Source organism: Theropithecus gelada, chromosome 18, assembly GCF_003255815.1.
Source record: "Theropithecus gelada isolate Dixy chromosome 18, Tgel_1.0, whole genome shotgun sequence".
Classification (NCBI taxonomy): domain Eukaryota; kingdom Metazoa; phylum Chordata; class Mammalia; order Primates; family Cercopithecidae; genus Theropithecus; species Theropithecus gelada.
The window spans coordinates 72,028,475-72,050,935 of record NC_037686.1 but is presented as its reverse complement, the minus strand read 5'-3'; the positions used below and the strand labels follow the sequence as shown (position 1 = coordinate 72,050,935).

The 22,461-nt window shown below is 46.2% G+C and overlaps 1 protein-coding gene across 1 annotated transcript in view; it reads left to right on the top strand.

Annotated features, from left to right (window-relative positions):
- Positions 1-22,198, top strand: part of LOC112611537 — a 35,643-nt gene extending 13,445 nt beyond the window's left edge. Inside the window, exons 3-5 of the mRNA XM_025365471.1 lie at positions 19,001-19,268; positions 19,839-19,971; positions 22,006-22,198. Of these exons, the coding sequence (XP_025221256.1) occupies positions 19,001-19,268; positions 19,839-19,961 (391 nt within the window). The 3' untranslated portion in view covers positions 19,962-19,971; positions 22,006-22,198. The remainder of the gene's footprint in view (positions 1-19,000; positions 19,269-19,838; positions 19,972-22,005) is intronic.
- The last annotated feature ends 263 nt before the right edge of the window (positions 22,199-22,461 follow it).

The window sequence follows — 22,461 nt, the reverse complement described above, 5'->3', positions numbered from 1 at the left end:
AAAAAAAAAAAAAAAAAAAAAAAAAAAAAGAAAGTAAAACAGCCTTACTGCAGAGACAGAAAATTTCAGTGGTTTAGGTAGAACATCAAACCAGCCATGACACGCCCTGAAGCCACAGCCTCGTCTAGACTGAGGCCTTAACTCCCTTCAGTTCCGTGAAGGCTGGAGAGGCGAGGAAGCTGCCTCTCTCCACTTTCTTCAGAGAGAAGAAAGGTTGGAAACCAGCAGAAGTTCATTCATGAGGTTGAAGGAAAGAAGCTGTTTCTGTAACATAAAAGCGAAGGTAAAGCAGCAGGTGCTGATGGAGACGCTGCAGCAAGTTCCCCAGAAGACCCAGCTGAGGCCACTGATGAAGGAGGCTGCACTAAACAACAGATTCTAAGTGCAGATAGAACGGCCTGCTATTGGAAGAAGATGCCATCTAGGACTTTCACCAGTGGAGAGGAGAAGTCAGTGCCTGGCTTCAAAGCTTCCAAGGACAGGCTGACCCCCTTGTTAGGGGCTAATGTTGAAGCCAGTGCCCAGGTGCCATCTGAAAATCCCAGGGCCGTTAAGAATGAGACTAAATCTCCTCTGCCTGTGCTCCATCCATGGAACAACAAAGCCTGGATGACAGCACCTGTGTTCACAGCGTGGTTTGCCGACCATCTAGGCCCACTCTTGAGACCTATTGCTCAGAAAGATTCTTTTCAGAACAATTCCTGCTCATGGTCACCCAAGAGCTCTGATGGAGACGTGCAGGAGATGAATGTTGTTTTCATGCCTGCTGATACCACATCCACCCTGCAGCCCAGGGATCCAGAATGATTTTGACTTTTGAGTCTTCTTATTTCAGAAATACATTTTCTTTTTTTTTTTTTTTGAGATGGAGTCTCGCTCTGCCGCCCAGGCTGGAGTGCAGTGGCCGGATCTCAGCTCACTGCAAGCTCCGCCTCCCGGGTTCACGCCATTCTCCTGCCTCAGCCTCCAGAGTAGCTGGGACTACAGGCGCCCGCCACCTCGCCCGGCTATTTTTTTGTATTTTTTAGTAGAGACGGGGTTTCGCCGTGTTAGCCAGGATGGTCTCGATCTCCTGACCTCGTGATCCGCCCGTCTCGGCCTCCCAAAGTGCTGGGATTACAGGCTTGAGCCACCGCGCCCGGCCCAGAAATACATTTTCTAAGACTATAGTTGATTCCTCTGATGAATCTAGGCAAAGTCAACTGAAAACCTTCTGAAAGGAATTCATCATTTTAGATGCCATTAGGAACATTCATGATTTATGGGAGGATGTGAAAATATCAACCTTAACAGGGGTTTAGAAGAAGTTGATTCCATCCCTCATGGATAACTGGGGAGTTTAAGGCTTTAGTGGGGGAAATAACTTAAGACGTGGTGGAAATAGCAAGAGAACTAGAATTAGACGATTAGACGGGGCCTGAAGATGGGACTGAACTGCAATCTCAGGATGAAATTTGAACGGACGAGGAAATGCTCCTTATGGATGAGCAGAGAAGGTGGTTTCTTGAGATGAAATCTGCTCCTGATGAAGACACTGTGAAGACTGTTGAAATGAAACAAAGAATTTAGAATATTCCATAAACGAGTTGATAAAGTGGTGGCAGGGTGTGAGCGGATTAACTCCGATTCTGAACAGAACTCTGCTGTGGGTAAAACGCTACCCAGCAGCAGCACACGCTCCGTGGAAGGAAGAGTTCATCCACACAACAAAGTTCATTGCTGTCCTATTTTTAAAAATGGCCACAGCCACCCCAGCCGTCAGCCGCCACCAGCCTGGTCAGTCAGCAGCGTCAGCACTGAGGTAAGACCCCTCCAGCAGCAAAAAATTCGGACTCACTGAAGGGGCAGACGATCGTCAGCAGTTTTTAGCGATAAGTTACTTTTCAGTTAAGGCATGTGCATTTTTTAAGACATAATGGTATTTCACACTTAGTAAGACTACAGTATAGTGTAAACATAATTTTATAAAGCACCGGGAAACCATAGCGATTTATGTGACTTGCTTTATTGTGATATTCACTTTATTGCCATGGTCCGGAGCCGCGGCAGCAGCCTCTCTGAGATATGCCTGTGCCGGTGTGTTGGGGTGGGCATCTTACACATTTAAAGCAGCCATTTCCCTGTGTTGTTTTTATTCTGATATTTTTAGTATATTAATAAACAACATAAGAACACATGCCCTTCTTTCAGAAAATCCAAAGTATAAAATTCACAGTTATAGAACATAAAATAGAGCATGAATGTTGGCCTTAAAATAGCAAAAACCTCCTAAAGTAGTGGTTCTTAAACTTCAGTATACCTCACGATCACACAGGGAGCTCTTTAAAATGTCCATGGACCTGAACGAATGAGCCCTCCCAGGAGATCAAGTGGAGGCGGCTCAAGATATCACTCCCCAAAACTCGCTTCCTCAGCAGGCAGTGGTGAGGGCAACATGAGCAGGGCCTTCCTCCACCTCACCTGGGCCGCAGCTGTGATGCAAAAGATCCCAGACCTTCCTCCACCTCACCTGGGCCGCAGCTGTGATGCATGTGAGGAGGAACCTTCCTCCGTCTCTCCTGAGATGCAGCTGGGATGCACGTTGCTGGGGGAAAATGGCAAGGAAGCCAGTGAAAACCACTGGGTAAGAATTGGTCCATTAGGCCCAGGGTATTAAAGTGTCCTGCTAGAAGGAAGACTCAATCCTGCCAGGGTATCACTTCTGCTGGCCTTGCTGCTTTCACCAGCGAAAGAAGCTGCTGGCGCTGAACTGTGGGCTCTCTGTGACTGACGTGGTTTCTTTTTGGCATAACTTGGAGCCACCACAGTCTAGAGCAAAACAAAAGCAGGTCTATTCTGTCTCAGCGGGAGTTCCCTGACAACCTTTCGTAGGCAGAGCAGCAGGGAGTGCAGTCTTGCTGGCCTTCTCTGTGCAGGGCAAGGTCTGGGCCAGGAGGCTCTGCAGCTGAGACCGGGGCAGTCCTGTCTGGTCATCCCCACACAGACATCCCACCCTCCCACTGGCCCGCAGAGCAGCTGCACCTGCCGCTCTTCTGTGGACCAAGGGCATGGCAGACGGCAATGCTGTTTCACTTCAATCAGACCAACTTAACGCGGTCTGGAGTCAGAGGACTGCCGTCATTTGCCTTGCCTCCTTTCTCTGAGTATCACAAAGGCCTCATGGACTCAGACCTTTCAAGGAGCAGTGTGGAACCCCCGTGTTCTCTGACCCCCGCCTCTGTTTCCTTGGCCCCTATCTCCATCCTGCCATCCCTCACAGTCTCCCTGGCCTAGCTTCTTTCAAAGCCCTGGGTCCTCAGGCCTGGCCAGGTGCCGAGTGTGGCCACTTTCCTCCAGGGTTTCCAGCTTCCGGGCTCCCCATACAGTACAGAGCAGACTGTGTGTAACGTATCAGATGAGCTATGAAGACTACCCCTACAATGAGCCCATCAGCTCACCTGAAATCCAGGGTGTCACCAACATCACAATGACCGCTGGAGAGCTCCCCATCCCACTGTGCCCTTTGCTTCCCCACCAGAGGATCCACTAACCTCACCCTGGTATTGATCATGTTCCTTTTCTACAGGAAAGAGTAATATATATGTACATACACACACACATATATACATACATATACATACACACATATATACATACATATACATACACACAGATATTGTTTAGTTTGGCTTGTTTCTGAGGTTTATAAAAATAGCGTCATATATATTCTTCAGTGATGGCTGTTGCACTAATCATTGTGCATCCGCATCTCGCCCATATGCTTTTGTTTGGCTGTGGTTGGTTGGTTGTGATTGCTGTGTAATATCCTATTATGCGGCTGTAACAGAATGTGTTCATGCTATCTTTATACGTAGACATTTGGTGTAACATAATGTGTTCCTGAGTCTTTATACATGGACATTTAGTTGCTTTCATGGGCAGTACTGCAGTGAACATTCTGCATGATTCTTGGTGCACCTGAGTTAAAGCCACCGGAGGGTGTGCGTGTGGAGGAGGGTGTGCGTGTGGAGGAGGGTGTGCGTGTGGAGGGGACTGCAGAATCATAGAGTGTGCAAATGTTCAGATGAATGAAGTGACAACCAATTTTTTGAAATAGTGGTTTTAATTTATAATCCCACCAGCAACAAAAGAGTTACTTTCCATCCACATCCTCAAGAAGTCTGTGTTATCCAACTTGGTCTCTGCCATGCCAGGTAAAAATCTGTGTTAAAATGAAAACTTGTAGTTCTGATTGGCAGTCTCCTAATGACCATATGGTTTAGTTTATTTTTCTATTTTTTATCTGCCACTTGAGTTTTCTTTCCTGTGAAATGCCTGTTCACGTTTGTTGCTCATTTTTCTGTGGGGGTGTTTGTCTTTTTATTACTGATTTGTAGTAGTTCCCTGTGGTTTCTGAAGGAAACTATTTTATTGTTTATATGTAACTAATGTAGTCTATCAATTTTGGGTTTGTCTTTTTCATTTTCTTTATGAGATATTTTGATGAACAGAGAATGCCTTCCCTAACATGAGGATTTTAAAGATATCTTTCTTTAATACTTTTAAAATGTATGAAGTTTGCCCTTCATGGCTAACCGTTTACTTAATAAGAAATGGATGTTTGGTATATGATGTAAGGCAGGAATCCAATTCATTTTCCATATGAATAACCAATCATCCCAGCCCTATATATTGAAAAACTTCTGTTCTCATTTATCTGTGATGTCATCTCTGATATATACCAGTCTCCTTTTTTTTTTTTTTTTTTTTGAGACAGGGTCTTACTTTGTTGCCCAGGCTGGAGTGCAGTGGTGTGATCTCAGCTCACTGCAACCCTTGCCTCACTCATTCAAGCAACTCTCAGGCCTCAGCCTCCTGAGTAGCAGGGATTGCAGTCACGTGCCACCAAGCCTGGCTAATTTTTTTGTATTTTTTGGTAGAGACGGGGTTTCACCATGTTGGTCAGGCTGGTCTCGAACTTCTGACCTCAAGTGATCCACCTGCCTCAGCCTCCCACAGTGCTGGGATTACAGGTGTGAGCCACGCACCCGGCCAGGCCAGATTTTCTATTCTGGCTTCTACTGCACTGTCGGAATTGCTAGAGCTCCTAAGTCATGACATCTGGGAGGACCAGGGTCCCAGGATTCTTTAGAAGTTTCTTCAGAAGTTTTGCGGCTGTTCTTGGTATTTGTTGTTTCATAACTTGTAGAATTAATGTGTCAAGTTTATGGATAAAACCTGTTAGGGCCTTAACAGAGCCACGTGGAATCTCGGGCAGTTTGAGGACAGCTGGCAGTTCTGGGATTTGAATTTTCCCGTCTGTCAACTCGGTTTACCATTTCACTTGTTTAGGTTCATTTCAAAGTCCTCCAATGAGATTTTATGATTTTCTCCATATAGCACTTGCTCTTTTTTGTTTCGTGTGTACTACTAGTTACTTTATTTTCTGTTCCTATTGTACACGATAGCTTTTTTAAAACTGCCATTTTCCGGCTGATTTTTGCTGGTTTATAGAACTTCTGTGGATTTTCATGAACTGTCACCACGCACTCACCTTACTAAGATCTTTTATTTCTAATAGTATATAGTATATTGCAGTTTCCACTGTTAAAAAATATTTATAAATGATGACTGTTTTATGCTTCTCTTTCAAGTTTTGTAGTTTTTATTTCTTTTCTTGCATTGCTGTGGTAGTTAACCCATAGTGCAGTGATTAACAGAATCGGTTATAGTGGGTTTCCTTGTCTTATTCCAGACGGCAAAGGGAGGGTTTCCGACATTTCTCCATCAGGAAAGATTTATGCTAAGGGTTTTTCTGGCATGCCTTTTCTCAGGTTAAAGAAACTTCAGTTCATCCCTAGTCTCCTAAAAGATTTTTATGACTATTTTAGAATAGAATCAAATGGTTTTCTGCCTCTGTTGAGATGATCATATGGTTTTCCTCTTTCATTTTGTTAAGATAGGGAAATACATATATTTGCATATGTATAATGTATACATTATTCTATTTCAAAAACCAGATTCAGTTATGCATTTCTGGGATAAAACAAATTCCATAAGTAGATTTTTAGTTAGCTAATATTTGACTTAATCTTTTTATGGCCATGTTTACAAGTGAGAAACGTCTGTGTTCCTCTCTTGTGTTATCCTTGCTGAATTTGAAATCAAAGGTATATTGGGCTCATAGAATGAGTTGGGAAGCTTTCCTCTTTTCTGTCTCTAATTCCATTTTTGAAAGCATTTTTATAAGTGTGGGATGACCTTTTTTAATGTTTGATATAACCTTAAACCTTTCTTGTCTTGGTATGTGTTTGTGGGAAAATTTTAATCTACTGATTAGATTTCTTTCAGAGTTACAGGTCTGTTCAGACCTATCTCATCTCAAAATGAGATGTTTCACTTTTGGAAATTATATTTTCTAGGAATTTGCCAATTTCTTTTGATTCATTATTGTTCTTTTTCATCATCTTAAATTGGATGTTTAGCTCATTAATTTTAAGCCTGTGTTCATTTGAATCAAACCTCAGAGCTATAAATGCCCTACTAGATTCCACTTTTCCTTCCTCTCACAAGTTTTAAAATAGTCAGTCAAGTATGGCTTTATTTCTATCACAATCTTTTTCTTTGATGAAGGAGTTAGTTAGAAGTACATCTTAAAATTTCCAAATGTATAGGAAATTTCTTTATCTTTGTATTGTCAATTTCTTTTTTCTTTTTTTAATTTTGAGACAGAGTCTCACTCTGTCGCCCAGGCTGGAGTGCAGTGGTGCTGTCTCGGCTCACTGCAAGCTCCGCCTCTCAGGTTCACGCCATTCTCCTGCCTCAGCCTCCCGAGTAGCTGGGACTACAGGCACCGCCACCACGCCCGGCTAATTGTTTTGTATTTTTAGTAGAGACAGGGTTTCACCGTGTTCGCCAGGATGGTCTCCATCTCCTGACCTCGTGATCCTCCTGTCTTGGCCTCCCAAAGTGCTGGGATTACAGGCGTGAGCCACCGCGCCTGGCCTGTATTGTTGATTTCTAAATTAATTGCACTATGGTTAGATAACATAAAATGTATGATACTATTATTTTGAAATTTAATGCAGTTAGCATAAAGCCTAGTATATGGTTAATATTTGCTTCAAAGGAATGTGTATTATTTTCTGATTTGGTTTAGCATTCTATATCTATCTAATACATTAAGCTTGTTGAATGTATTATTCACATTTACTATATGTTTACTTTTTTCTAATTGAAAAAGCAATAGTCTAAAGAGATGCGTCAAAATCTCTCACTTTGAAAGTACATTTGACAGTTTCGCCTGCAGTTTTATAAGCTTTGCTTGCATGTGTGTGTCTTCCCTCCCTCTCTCCCTCTTTGTGTCTCTGTGTGTGTGTGTGTGTGTGTGTGTGTCGTTCCTGTCTCTCTCTATATATGTGTGTGTGTATTTTTTCTCCTTTATCACATATTTTTCCTTTGGGAATCTATGGAGATCTGCTTTTTTGTCTATTTTTTAAATTTTTGTTCACTCCATTGTTCTTTTGGTGATCCCCATTGAAATTTTACTTTGCATTTCAAATATAATAAATTTAAGATTAATACTTGAGTTTCCTTCTCAACAACATAAATCTTAGATCACTTTTCTCCAGACTTTCAAACTATCAGTGATCAATATTTTACCTCTATAATTTTTATAACTCCCAAGTTAGATATTGTGGTTATTATCTCGTAGACAATGTTTGTTTAGATTTAACATATATTTAACAATTTGTCATTTCTTCTGATATTTTATAACTTCCTTTTTTTTAAGTAACGAATAATTTATAAGGAAAAAGATTTATCTCAATGTAGACGAACTGGTTCTGCTAAAACAATGTATATCTAATAGACATCTAAATAGTTATGTAATATGTAATCTATATGTAATACATGCTACATAATACATGCTACATAATGCACACTACATAATACACACCACGTAATACAAGCTACATAATACACGCTACACAATACATGCTACATAATACACACCACATGATACACACTACACAATAGACACCACATGATACACACTACATAATACATGCTACATAATACACACTATGTAATACTACACAATACATGCTACATGATACACACTACATAATACGTACCACATGATACACGCTACATAATACACTACATAATACATGCTACATGATACACACTACATGATACACACTACATATATGCACCGCATGATACACGCTATATGATACACGCTACATAATACAAGCTACATGATACACGCTACATGATACACGCTCCATAATACACACTATGCAATACACGCTACATAATACACACTACATAATACACGCTATATAATACACACTACATAATACACACTACACGCCACACGATATGCTATGCATAAGTCAGTCATGCCCTTATGGGATGAGTTTCCACCTGCTTAGAGCACATGCTTTAGAACTCCTTTAGGAGAGTTTTGTTGGAGTTTAACTCTCAGTTTTGTTTCTTTGAGAATGTTTTATTTGCTCTCATGGAAAGATGGTTTGGGTAGACAGCAGTAGAATGACAGTCTGTTTTTAGAAGACATGATTCCACTGGATTCCAGTTTCTATTTTTGCTGTTAAAAATCTGGGCATGGCGCAGTGGCTCACGCCTGTAATCCCAACACTGGGAGGCCGAGGGTGGTGGGTCACGTGAGGTCAGGAGTTCACGACCAGCCTGGCCAACATGGTAAAATCCTGTCTCTACCAAAAATACAAAAATTAGCCAGGCATAATGGTACACTCCTGTAATCCTAGCTACTCAGGAGGCCAAGGCATGAGAATGGCTTGAACCTGTGAGGTGGAAGTTGCAGTGAGCCAAGACTGTGCCACTGGACTCCAACCTGGGTGACAGAGCAAGACTCTGTCTTGAAAAAAACCAAAACAAAAATAAAAAAAGAAAATCTGTTAGTCTTATTGTTGACTTCATTGGCGATCTGTCTTCTGTTTGTCTTCGGTATTCTGAATTTTTGTTTTTGAGATGGAGTGTCACTCTTGTCACCCAGACTGGAGTGCAATGGAGTGATGTCGGCTCGCTGCAACCTTGGCCTCCCGCCTCAGCCTCCCAAGTAGCTGGGATTACAGGCGCCCACCACCACACCCAGTTAATTTTTGTATTTTTAGCAGAGGTGGGGTTTCACCATGGTGGCCAGGCTGATCTGAAACCCGACCTCAGGTGGTCCATCCACCTTGGCCTCCCGAAGTGCTGGGATTACAGGCATGAGCCACTGCACCCGGACTCAGTGTTCTGACACTTTCTCTCAGTGTATCTAAGGTAGGTTTCCTTTTATTTACTCTATTTGGAATATATTGTGTATTCATGACTCTCATCAATTCTTGCAGATTTTCAAGTATCATCTCTGTAATCAATCATTTTCTTCCTCTTCCTTTTCGGTCTCATTTCCTGGAACTATAAATAGATATCCGTTAGACCTTCTGCTACAATCTCTCCCTCTTAATCTTTCTAATATTTTTTGCCTCCCTGTTTTTCTGTTATGCATTCTGGACAACTTCTTCAGATCTAGCCACTGATTTTGATGCCTCTGCGGGTCTGAGTCTGTTCTGTGTTTGGTTGTGCGTGCTGACTTTTGCTCATGGACGCGTTCCTCGGCGAGTGTTTGCTGCTGTTTGGCCGTGAGCTCAGGTTTGGCTGATGTCACTCTGTGAGAACCTGGTGGTCTTTACCACTGTCTCAAGCTGGCGACCTCAGTGGGGAGCACATTTGCCTCCTCTGCTGGGCCTGGAGCCCCAGCTCACCTCCTGGCCCAGACAACCTTTAGGTGGCTCTGATGTGGCAAGTCCTCTCAGGGCAACCTCACCTTTTCTATTTTATTATGGGATTTCCCTCCTCTGAATTCAGGTCAGGAGGGAGCCTTGAAGAAGTCCCTTACTTCATTCAAGCCAATACTGGCAGGAAAACCAAGTGTCAGGCAGGATCCGATGGTTTTGTTGGTGAGGACCCTTCCGAGTGTCTGGCCTCCCTTATTGTCAGAAGTAGAAATCCCCTCTGATTTTTCTCCTGTTTGTTTTTAACTGCATAAAATAGACCAACAGGGAAAACCAGTTTCTTCCTCCCGCTCCTTCTCCTCTTCCTCCTCCTCTTCCTTTTGGGCTGGTTTTTGAGACAGAGCATGCGTTCTGGAGGGGGCACGTGCTCGTGGTTGCTTTTATTTCAATAAATGGGGCAGAGAAAAAGAGCAGAATTGGGAAAGTCCCCGTGAGTGGAAGGGCCCTGCTGATGTGACGGGGAGAAGGCGATGCCTCGACGGTCAGAATCTTACCATTGTGGGGAGAGAGCTCCTAAGACAAGGTGTCTATAAGCAAAAATGCGTCTGCATGGAAGGTGCTATTCCACGGCGGGTTCGCGTCAGAACAGTTTGCACCGTGCATCCGAACACACAGGCCAGGTAAATCCGCTCTGCAGGTGAGTGTGGGGCCGCTCCAGCTCAGTCGGCTACTCCCTGACTCTTGACCGCTCCCGGGTTGTCTGGATGGCGCGTTCCTCTCAGGGAAACGGGGGAATAATGGAAACAAATGCGCTGCCCTTCGGCCGAAGGGAACGTGCTACCGTTTTCGTCGTTGTTTTGCTTTTCCGTTTCTGTGTGTTAAAGGAGGTGGTAGCGCACACGTGGACTTTGGAAGGAAAAAGACAACCGGGAAAACGTAGACGGTCCGTGTGCTGTCTCGGAGAAGGCCGCTCCAGAGGCGTGAGGACGGCATCGGTGATTCCGTGGCCGTGAGCGCAGCTGGTGCGCCCTGCGGGGCTGGTGGGGCCGCGGGTAGAACGTGCCGCGTTCTAATCCCCTGGCAGAAGCGTGGGCGGGAACAGAGGCCCAGCTGCTGAGCCCAGTGCTCACACTGCCGAAAGCTTCCAGGGTGCGTTTGATTGTGGGGGTGACTCTAGCGACTCCGGGTTAGAAGGACCCCGTTTTGTCGTAGAGTTTTCACCAGGTGTGTTTTTATTTATAGCAGGGAGAGATGGCATTGAATGTTTTGCTGTTTGAGCCTTCCCATACAGTTCGGGTTTAATTTATGAAATGGTTATGACGAGTCTGGCATTAAGAAAAGAAAACATATTTTAGGGTAAATCTGATTCGCGTTTCCCAGCCCAACTTTCATTTAAAAATTTCCTTTGGCACAGCCTGAGAGCTCCTGGCACCTTCCCTACCCTTCTGTGGCACAGTCGCCTGAGGTCTACTCCGTGCTTTACGTGGAAGTGAATAAGCCAATGTATTCCAACATTTCCTAACACATTTGTTCTGGCCATACAGCAATAGGCTATTTGCTATTGCATATTATAATGTATTCTTTGCAGCTGGAAAAAGTACATATTTTGGGAAAATAAGCATACGACTCATTTGACTTTAAATCATCAGATGAGTCTTAAAAAGCCTTTTAATGGAGACCTCCAGGCTTGCTATGCTGAATGCGGATTGTCCCTGCAACTTAAGGGAGGATTTCTCCTGTTTATTTAAAAATAATTCCAAAACATAAAACTGATGACTTATTTGAATATTACTTAAAGAAGATTCTTATCATTTAGAGATACATGCTGAAATATTTGGAGATGAAATAGTATGATACCTGAGATTTATTTCAAAGTAACCTGGTTTAGGGACTAGTGGGTATGACTGAGATAAGGTGTGCTGCACTGAGGGTGCTGGAGGGGGCTGCGAGACTGAGGACTGAGGGTGCTGGAGGGGGCGGCAGGACCAAAGATCGAGGGTGCTGGAGAGGGGAGGACAGCAGGACTGAGGACTGAGGGTGCTGGAGGAGGCGGTGGGACTGAGGACTGAGGGTGCTGGAGGGGGCGGCAGGACCAAGGACCGAGGGTGCTGGAGGGGGCGGCAGGACCAAGGACTGAGGGTGCTGGAGGGGGCGGCAGGACCAAGGACTGAGGGTGCTGGAGAGGGGAGGACAGCAGGACTAAGGACTGAGGGTGCTGGAGGGGGCGGCGGAACTGAGGACTGAGGGTGCTGGAGGGGGCGGTGGGACTGAGGACTAAGGGTGCTGGAGGGGGTGGCAGGACTAAGGACCAAGGGTGCTGGAGATGGGAGGACAGCAGGACTGAGGACTGAGGGTGCTGGAGGGGGCGGCAGAACCAAAGATCGAGGGTGCTGGAGAGGGGAGGACAGCAGGACTGAGGACTGAGGGTGCTGGAGGAGGCGGTGGGACTGAGGACTGAGGGTGCTGGAGAGGGTGGCAGGACCGAGGACTGAGGGTGCTGGAGGGGGCGACGGGACGGAAGAACTGTTGGTGCTTTCGCATATGTTTGAAAATTTTCATAATATACAATGTAAAATGTTGTGTTAGAGGAAACATTCTTCCTCTATAAATTTCACTTGCAATTTATGTACAAATTACTTTCTAGTTTGCTTCTCTTCTTATCACTGCCAGGTTTCCATTGCAGCCACTGGAGAGTTTCTAAGAAGCAGGTCCCCAGATGACTGTCTTAATGTGATTCAAAACAGAGAAGGGATTGGAGCCGTGGACAGACAGTACAAGATAGAACCGAGGGTGGGCCGGACTTGAGAGAGTCTTTAACAGAAAGAAATCGCTCTCCAGGGATGCCTTAAAGTGCTGCATTTTACACTATAGACCATGAGCATCCTGGAATTTCAAGTTCTGGTCCATTGATCTTTATGTCTGTCCTTATGCTGATACCAGATGATCTTGATCCCTGTAGCTTTATAGGAAGTCTGAAATCCAGCAGCATCCGTTCTCCAACTTTGTTGTTCTTTCTCAAAATTATTTTTGATTCTTCAGGTCCGTGTAAATGAATAGTTCCGTTTGTCAATTGCCACAAAAGCATGCTGATACCGTGCTGATATTTTGATAGTGACTGCATTGAATCATAGCAATTTTTGGAGACAATATGTAAATAATATTGAAACTTTCAAAGAGCACAGGATGTCTCTCCATTGGTTTTGCTCTTCTACGATGTTTGCAGTTTTTGCTGATGAAAACTCAGTGATGTTTTGTAGGTTTCAGTGAACAAATATTGCATGTCTTTTGTTATATTTAATACTATTTTATTCTTTTTGATGATACTGTAAATGGAGTTGTTTTCTTAATTAATTTTCAGGTTGTTTATTGATATATAAGATATAATTGATTTTTGCTTAATGATTTATCTTACAATCTTGATAAGCTTATTAGTTCAGTAGGGTTCTTTTTTATACATTTCTTAAGAGTTTCTACATAGAGGATTAGGTCATCTCCAACAGATAGTTTTATTTCTTCTTTTCAGTATTTATGGTTTTAATCTCCCTCCCTCCCTTACATCACTCCCTCCCTGCCTCCCTCCCCCACTCTCTCCCTCCTCCCTCCCTCCCTCCCTCCCTCCTTCCCTCCTTCCTTCCTTCCTTGGAAAGGAGTTAATCATGAAAGACTGAGGCCTTCCCTCCTGAGATGCTGAACAAATCAAGGCTGGCTGTTCTCACCACTTCTCCTCCAGCACAATGTGAGACATTATCGTTACAAGTCAGGCATTAAGAAAATAACACCTATTTTAGGGTGACTCTGATTCCTCTTTCCAGGCCCAGCTTTCATGTAAACCCTCCCTTTGTCTGGCGCAGCCAGAGAGCTTCTGGTACCTCCCAGCTGTTCGTGGCCCGTTGTCACCTGAGGTCTACTCCGTACGTTACATGGAAGTGAATAAACTAACGAATTCTAACGTTGATTTTTCTCCTCCAGCACATTGTGAGAACAGACAGCGTTGTCTCGTTTACCATCTTAGGAGGGAAGCCCTCAGTCTTTCATGGTTAACTGTGATGTTAGCTGTAGGTTTTTTGTACATGTCCGTTAAAAGATGGAGGACATTCCCTTCTTTCTATTTCTTGTTTGCTGTGAGTTTTTATCACGAATAGGTATTGTATTTTGTTAATGATTTTTTCATATCTATTGATTAACTGATTTTCAGATATTAAACCAATCTTGGATTTCTGAGGTACACTCTAATTGATCCTGGTTTATAATCCATTTTGTATGCGGTTGCATTTGGTTTGCTAATATTTTGTTAAGGGTTTTTGTGTCTGTGTTTATGGGAGACATTGGTGTGAAGTTTTCTTTCTTTTTTTTTTTTTGAGTTGGAGTCTCGCTCTGTAGCCCAGGCTGGAGTGCAGTGGCCGGATCTCAGCTCACTGCAAGCTCTGCCTCCCGGGTTCACGCCATTCTCCGGCCTCAGCCTCCCGAGTAGCTGGGACTACAGGCGCCGCCACCTCGCCCGGCTAGTTTTTTTTTTTTTTTGTATTTCTTAGTAGAGATGGGGTTTCACCGTGTTAGCCAGGATGGTCTCGATCTCCTGACCTCGTGATCCACCCATCTCAGCCTCCCAAAGTCCTGGGATTACAGGCGTGAGCCACCGCGCTCGGCCGGTGTGAAGTTTTCTTGTCATGTTTAGTCTGGCCTTGGTGTCAGGGTGATCCTGGCCTCATGGAATGAATTGGGGAGTGTTACTTACTCTTTGTTTTCCTGACAAAGTTGTGTAGAATTGGTATTATTTTCTTCTTTAAATATTTGATAAAATCGACCAATGAAGCCACTGGGGACAGGGCTTTTCTTTTGGGAAGACTTTAAGATGTCTTTACTTGTTGCAGGCCTATTAGGATTTTCCATTTCTTCTTGAGTAAGTTTTGGCCATTTGTATCTTTCTAGGCATTTTTGCATTTCTTTATTTATTTTTTTTTTTTTTGAGACGGAGTCTCGCGCTGTGTCACCCAGGCTGGAGTGCAGTGGCCCGATCTCGGCTCACTGCAAGCTCCGCCTCCCAGGTTCACGCCATTCTCCTGCCTCAGCCTCCGAGTAGCTGGGACTACAGGCGCCCGCCACCACGCCCGGCTAGTTTTTTGTATTTTTAGTAGAGACGGGGTTTCACCATGTTAGCCAGGATGGTCTCGATCTCCTGACCTCGTGATCCACCCGCCTCGGCCTCCCAAAGTGCTGGGATTACAGGCTTGAGCCACCGCGCCCGGCGGCATTTTTGCATTTCATCTTTATTGGCATGTGTTTGCTCATACCATTCCCTTAGCACGAGGTGGTGATGTGCCCTCTCATGCCCTCTCATCACCAGCCTTACTAACTGCCTCCTCTGTCTTCGTGGTCAGTCGGTCTCAGGATCTCTCAATTACAGTGCTAGTAACATTTTGGGCTAAATAATCCTGTCTTTGAGGGCTCCGCTGTGCTGACGTGCAGATCGGTTTTGCAGGTCAGATCTGTTGAGGGTCGACGGCTGTGTGAGGAAAGAAGAATCAGGGCTGTGCGTAGCCCATGTGAATCACAGCGTGGTCAGGCCAGTTGAGCCTCGGCCAGGCTCGAGAGTGAAGGCAGCCTTCAGAGAGTTCCCCGGACGCTTCCCGGCCTTCCCCTCCCGCCTTGCTCATCCCTGGACTGGGCTCCCTACAGCAGAGCTCAGCTGCTCCTCCCTTGGGGCCTCAGACTGGACCCCCCTTCCCGCTGCTGGGGTGGTACTTCCTGGGGTGATACTTCTGCATTCACCCCATGGAGGCACTTTCTCCCTGAAGCTTACACACAAGGAAGACTCGTTTGAGGCCATGAAACGTGCACTGGGACAGTGACGGGCCTAGGGTCGCACGGATTCATGCATCTTTTGGGGGAGGAGGAGCCGGTAGCAGGGTCTCCCCTCTCCGAAGACGTGCTGGACACAAAGAACCTCATTTTCCACTCTGTCCACACCTGTATGGCTGAGGCTGCATCTCAGCTGGAAAATTACACTTGAATTCTAAATAATAATAATTATTGTTTCTGGTTATTTTGAATCCCCTGACAAAGACCTTTACAAAATAATTGCACTGATCAATCCCATTTGAGGTGCAGGGGAAGATTCTTGAGTTGGTGTGTGAGGAGAACATTAGAGGAATTCTGCTCGGTGAGTATAATTGCAAGGAGTGTATCATGTTAAAATGCCTGACGTAGTGTCTTGTAATAACACATGGTTTCCATCAAGAAGCAGATGGTTCTCAGCCTCTCCTTAGAATAAAACATCATAATTTAACCACACCCACAAGCTCCACTGCAGAGTGAGAGCAAAGGCGGATGCCGCACGTTTCAGATCTGTGTAATTGCAGCCTGAGAGCACTTTTTAGGGAGAAGTGCCCTTAAAAAGAAACAACTTATTAGAATATCAGATAAAAGAGTCCTGGAAGAATGGTGTTTAGTAACAGCTATAGCTATGGCTTACAGAAAAGCACACATGAAACAATTTCTATCCCGAAGACTTGTGGTCCCTGGATGTTTTCAACTTCACGTTTCTAGGACAAAGTGAAAAAGACACACTCACTATGCTTCAGATGCTTTAATTTCACCATAAGAAGGTGTGAACAATGTCTTTCTGCTCATATATTGAAATCTTTCACAAAAGTTCTTTTAAAAATGGAGATGTAACGCGTACCATGTAATTCATGCCTTTAAAGTGTCCAATTCAGGGTTTTTTTAAAGTATATTTACAAGGTTGCGCAGCCATCAGCGCTATGCGATTCCAGGAGGTTTTCATCATCAAAAGGAAACCCGAGACCCTCAGGATTAGGAGCTTGCTTCCCAGTGTAATGGAAGCAGGCGGCCACTAGATGGAGACGTCTCTCCACCGCCTTGCAGGTGGCGCTCGCTCCCCGGGAGGCCGGAGGGAGGACCCCGCGCAGGAGGCCGGCCTCAGCCCCGTGGCACCTGCAGGCCTCCGGGCACCTGCCTCCGCCCCTCACTTCTCAGGAGACAGTTTCCCCAAATACCCTATGCCTAGTTCTGTCCGTGCAAGAGAGGCTCTTTAGGAAAAATGTGCACACACGTTCTTTATTTTACTAGTTACTTATTTATTTCTTTTTTTTTTTTTGAGACGGAGTCTCGCTCTGTCGCCCAGGCTGGAGTGCAGTGGCCGGATCTCAGCTCACTGCAAGCTCCGCCTCCCGGGTTCCCACCATTCTTCTGCCTCAGCCTCCTGAGTAGCTGGGACTACAGGCGCCGCCACCTCGCCCGGCCAGTTTTTTGTGTTTTTAGTAGAGACGGGGTTTCACCATGTTAGCCAGGATGGTCTCGATCTCCTGACCTCGTGATCCGCCCGTCTCGGCCTCCCAAAATTACAGACGTGAGCCACCGCGCCCGGCCACTAGTTACTTATTTGTTACGTATTATTATATATTAATTCGAATGTGGTAGAGAATAATATAACAGGCACCTTAGTCCATGATGTCACTCGTTTTATTTAGAATGAGCCTAAGTTGAAAAGCAAAATTACATTTAAAATTAATTGGAGAAACATTTTAAGTGACTGTCGGTTGAGATGCGGACACAGCCAAGGCCTGTGGGGCGTCTCAGCTTGTGGGCTCTGGAACAGCGCAGGAAGGATGCCTGTGGGAGGATGAAGCAAAAATCCCTCAACTTCCACGAGAATGGGACAGCCCCGTCCCCGGGCAGATCTGGGCTCCATGTTGCCTGGGAATCGTCCACCCGCCGATCGGGGATGACTCGCCTCACCTGCTCTCCCCTCGGGTCTCCAAGCAGGAGGCCCTTGATTCATTGGTGCGATCAGCCGTGGCGGAAGAACTCCTCAGTCCTGGGGAGGTTTGTCCTCGGATAATGCAAGCAGGAAGTGGGCTTTTCATGGAACTGGCCATCCTGAGCTGTGCTTGCCGTTATGGGGATGAGAATCCAGGCTGAGGGGCTGAGGGGGGTCTTTGGGCGGCACATGGCCGTGGACGGGGCTTAGCTTACAATTTTGAAACCTGGAAATCAAGGTTTTGGAAACAAGCCTGATGGTCAGGCTGAGTCACTCGGTGTTTGGGGGCCTCTTTCTGCTGGGGATTCACCAGCTGGGAGGGGGGACAGCAACTTCACCTGCTTCCTGTTCCCCCACGAGGGCTTCGTGTCCTGCCACGGGGGTTTCCTGCTCCCCAAGCTGCCCTGGCCTCCACCTGTGCCTCTATCAGCCAAAATCGCAGGCCTCAAAGGCTTCCCATGCCCGGGGTAGGGTTTGACTTTAGTGGCCGTGCTGGGAGGTTAGAGGCCTCACCCCTGTTTTCTAGATGAGGGAAGTGACATTCGAAGCATTTAAGTAACTCTCTGGTTACGGGGGAGATGGTCTGTGAGCTTTGGTTCTCTAACTCCAGACTTTCTTTTCATATATTCTACTTTCTCCGAATTATTTTCGCCCCAGGAGGGTAAGGTGCTTGCCTGTAGACACACATACTCCTGGCCACCCTCTAATGCGGTAACTACCCACTTTGTCTTGGGGAGAGTGTGGAGTAAGGAGACCTGACAGCCCAGGATTTCTCCACTGCACACAGTGTTGCAATTTTTTGAGGGTGGGGGTGGAAATTCATGCACTAATTGCCTTTATGAGAACAAATGATGGCGTTGCGTAATGTTATTGTATAAAGGGAGTGTTATTTCCTATTATTAAGCATCTGCTTAAGATGCTTGAGGGAGAATATAAAAGTCATTTAAGAAATATTTGTTGAGGAAATAAATGAATAAATAAATTAGATAAGAATAGCACCTGGTCTCAAAGAATCATCAAGCTAATAAGATCTTCTATCGAGCTTATAAAAACCAAAGTTCTACCAAGAAGCTGGCAGGGCTCTGTGGTCTTTCATGATTTCCAAATCGTGGAACCACCGTCCACCTCCGCATTCCCGTTTGCATCTGAGGGTTCCACCAACCCCAGAGGGGAAGAAAAATCACAATACAGCAATAAAAAATACCAATAAAATACCGTGTAACCAGTATTTACACCGCATTGCATAGTTTGAGGTATTCTAAGTCATCTAGAAAGGAAGCCCTGCTCCAGGCGAGGCCCCGCCCCCATGGGTTCTGGCGTCCGGGGGGGTCTGGGGCACCTCCCCGGGGGGGCATGAGGTCATCCACGTGTCCACAGGGGCTCCTCGAGTTTGCCCCTCACTGTCCCCCAGGGCAACACTGGACCTTCAGACAGGGCGTGTGCAAGATGAAAGATGAAGTTCATTTTCCCATCTCCATAGCATCCGACAGACAACGCTGGCAAAACCCAGCCTGGTAGAGAGGGAGAGAAGGAACCAGGCTTTGGCAAGAGAAGCACCGTGGTTTCCCCAGAGGACACAGTGGAAGACTTCCAGAGGGCCAGGTTCCTCCTCAGGGCAAGGGGGCTGCGCTGACCGGGCCGGGACCGAGCTTGGGAGGAGGAGGTGCGGCTGGAGGCCCTGCAGGGTCGCAGCTGAGTCAGGAGTTTTAAATCTGGACGGGAGTTCTGGGCCTGTCGTCGTCCTCATGGTGAGAGGCCTGGAACCTGAGGCCAGGAGGCCGCGGGAGGCTGGAATGGAGCCGGGGGAGGCTGAGGTGAGCCCAGCCTGCCTGAGGTCTGCACTGGGGCCTCACTGCCCCGTCTGCTCTCCTCCTGACAGGGGTGTTGATTAGCAGAAAACCCAGTTAGAGATGATGCTGGTGGCAAATATGAAAAATGGCACCGTCGTCCCTTGATGTCCCTGGGGGACTTGTCCCAGAACCTCGAATATGGGACCAGTCCCCACACAAAGTCTCTGCAGCCAGGAGGACTCGCCATGTGCAAACTACTGGCTTAATAAATGGACCCGTGTAGTTTAAACCCGCATTGCTTGAGGGTCAGCTGTAATAACAGTTATCGCTCAATTAAACGAGTTAAAATTTTATAGATGTGTAAAAGTGGCTTAAAGAAAGATAAAATCATGTTAACATACAGTGAAGGTTGAGTATAGGCCCCAAATAATTGAAATCAGGATATCGAAGAAGTACCTATACCCCCATCTTCACAGCAGCTTTATTCACAAAAGCCAAAAGGCAGACACCACCTAAGTGTCTATCCAGGACGGAATGAACCCACACAACGTGGTCCGTCCTACAGTGGAATATTATTCAGCTTTGAACAAGGAAGGAAAATCTGACCCAGGCTACACCATGGATGAATCCTGGGGACGTCATACCCAGTAAAGACAATCATGCATGAGTCTCACTCACAGGAGGTCCCTGGAGTCCACAGGTCCATAGAGACAGAAAGTAGGTGGGGTGCCGGTGGCTGGGGCTGGGGAGTGAGTATTTCGCGGGGACAGAGCTTCAGGTTGGGAGGATGACAAAGTACTGGAGATGGTCAGTGGTGATGACTGCACGGAACGTTGTGGATGTGCTTAGCCCTATGGATGGTGTCCTTACAAATGGTTAAAATGGCACATTTTATGTTATTTATGTTTCACCACAATTTTAAAAACACAGCAGAGGAGCCTACCGTTCCAGGAAGGGCTTGCTCTGCCCTGCTTCTTTATTTGGGAATTCGGAAAGTTTCACCGTGGCTACTTGTTACAGGAGGAGGTTGCAGCGAGCATCTGGGGCATGCAGGGTTCTTCTGTGGGGCCCCCCAATTTCTCCAGAGGTGCCCGGATACTCTGCAGCCAAAAGGATACGGATGTGTGGGGTTTTGTTCTGATCCTCCTTTTTGAATGGGAAGGAGGAATCCCAGAGACAAAGTGAGTGTGGCTGACGTCGCACAGGCTCAGAACACAACGGCAGCCTGTGCTTCGGATGCTGCAGGGAGGACCCTTGAGGCAGCCGCACCTGGAGTCCCTGCCCCAGCTTTGCCCACCGCTGTGGCCACACGTGGCACCCTGCTCAGGAAAGAGCCCCGCGCTGCCTGCATGGCACCGACAGCAGCGTTCCGGTGTGCCGGTTTGTACCGCGGCCCTTCTGGGCTTTCTGTGGTCTACTGTAGCACAGTAGACAGCACTCCCTTCATCCCACGAAAGGCATCTGGCACTTAGTTTGAGAAGATGTCACTCTTTTCTAAGTGCCATTAACCGAGTCCCCCACTTTCCACTCAGACTCCCATGTGGGACGGTCGTGGCTGTGGGGTGTCCCTGTGTCTCCTGGGTGACTTGGACCGCCAGGGAACCACTGGTCCAACCTCCGGCTGAAAACAGGAATAAAGAAAGTGAACTTAACATTCCCACTGTTTCAGACAACGTGTTTCTCTTTGTGGGGGCAAGGAGGGCAGGGAGACACCTGAAACCATTTTTATTCATCAACTCAAGTTGGTGGGTGGCAGGGTCATGTTGAGGGAAAAAAGCCAAACTCTGTAAAATATTTAGAGAGGTTTCTTCTGAGCCAAATATGAGTGGCCAAGACCCGAGGCACAGTCTCAAGAGGTCCTGAGAACATGTGCCCAGGCTGGCTTCAGACATTTAGGGGGACAGAAGTAACGGGCAGACGTCAGTCAGTACATGTGAGGTGTGCATGCGCTTGGTCTGGAAAGGTGGGATGACTCAACGTGGAGGCTTCCAGAACATAGGCGTGTTTGAAGGTTTTCTCACTGGCAATTGGTTGAAAGAGTTAAGTTGTTATCTAAAGACATGGAATCACCAAAAAGGAGTGTCTTGGTGAAGGCGTTTTGGAGACCAAGGTTCTTATGTAGATGAAGTCTCATAGGTGGCCACCCTTAGAGACAATAAATGGCAAATGTTTCCTCTTTAGACCTTTAGAAGGTGCTAGACTCTCAGCCAATCTCTTCAGCATCAGAAAAAGTCCTGGAAAAGGAAGAGGATTCTCTACACAATGTAAATGTCTCCCACAAGAGACAGCTTTGCAGGGCCATTAAAAAATATATCAAATAAATACATTTTGGAGTAAAACATTTGGATACTTCCAGGGCCTGCTCTCAGTCATATGATGCTATACTAGACTCGGGTGGGAATTTGGTATCTTATATTGCTACCTACAGCCTGCTTGTCAGCCTTAAGATCTCTGTTTTAAAGTTCATACGGGTCAGTTGTGCCTGAATGCCAGAGTGGGGAGGGTAGAATGAGGCATCTCTGGCCCCCACTCCCCCGCCAGCCTGTGCTTTGGAAGCTGCAGGGATGACCCTTGAGGTAGCCACACATGGCCTGACCTCATTTTTCAGGTTTCTTTGAAATCCCCTTGACAGAGGGCGGGGGGCGGTGGTCCATTCAGTCGGTTAGGGGCTTAGAAGTTTATTTTTGGTTTACAGTCAGGACAGCAGACACCAGCGTGGCAGAGCTGGGTTCTCCTCCCTGGGGGCCCAGGCCCTGAGGAGCAGCCGGCCAAACTTCCTTAAGGCAAAACACATGCTTTTTTTTTTTTTTTTCTTTGGCATCAAACTTCCCAAGAAATATCACTACCCAAGTATTGTCACTGGAACTTTAAAGCTTGTAAAAACTTTTAGGTCCAAGTCCCTTATTTACAGTCCAGACGTTGGCAGGTTTCCCGGAGGCACAGATGCCAGCAGTGGAAGCAGAACTGAGCCAAACTTTCGCATCTTAAATAAAAAACTAACATTGGAAACATTTTGGGCTCTAGGTAGAGCCAAGCCCCAGCCCCGCCGCATCCAGGCACCGGAGCTTCGGGACGCATAGCAGGGCCGGGAGACCTCCAGGGAAGCCTCGGTCCAGGGCCTTCAAAGGCTCGGCTTGCGCAGAGCCAGGGC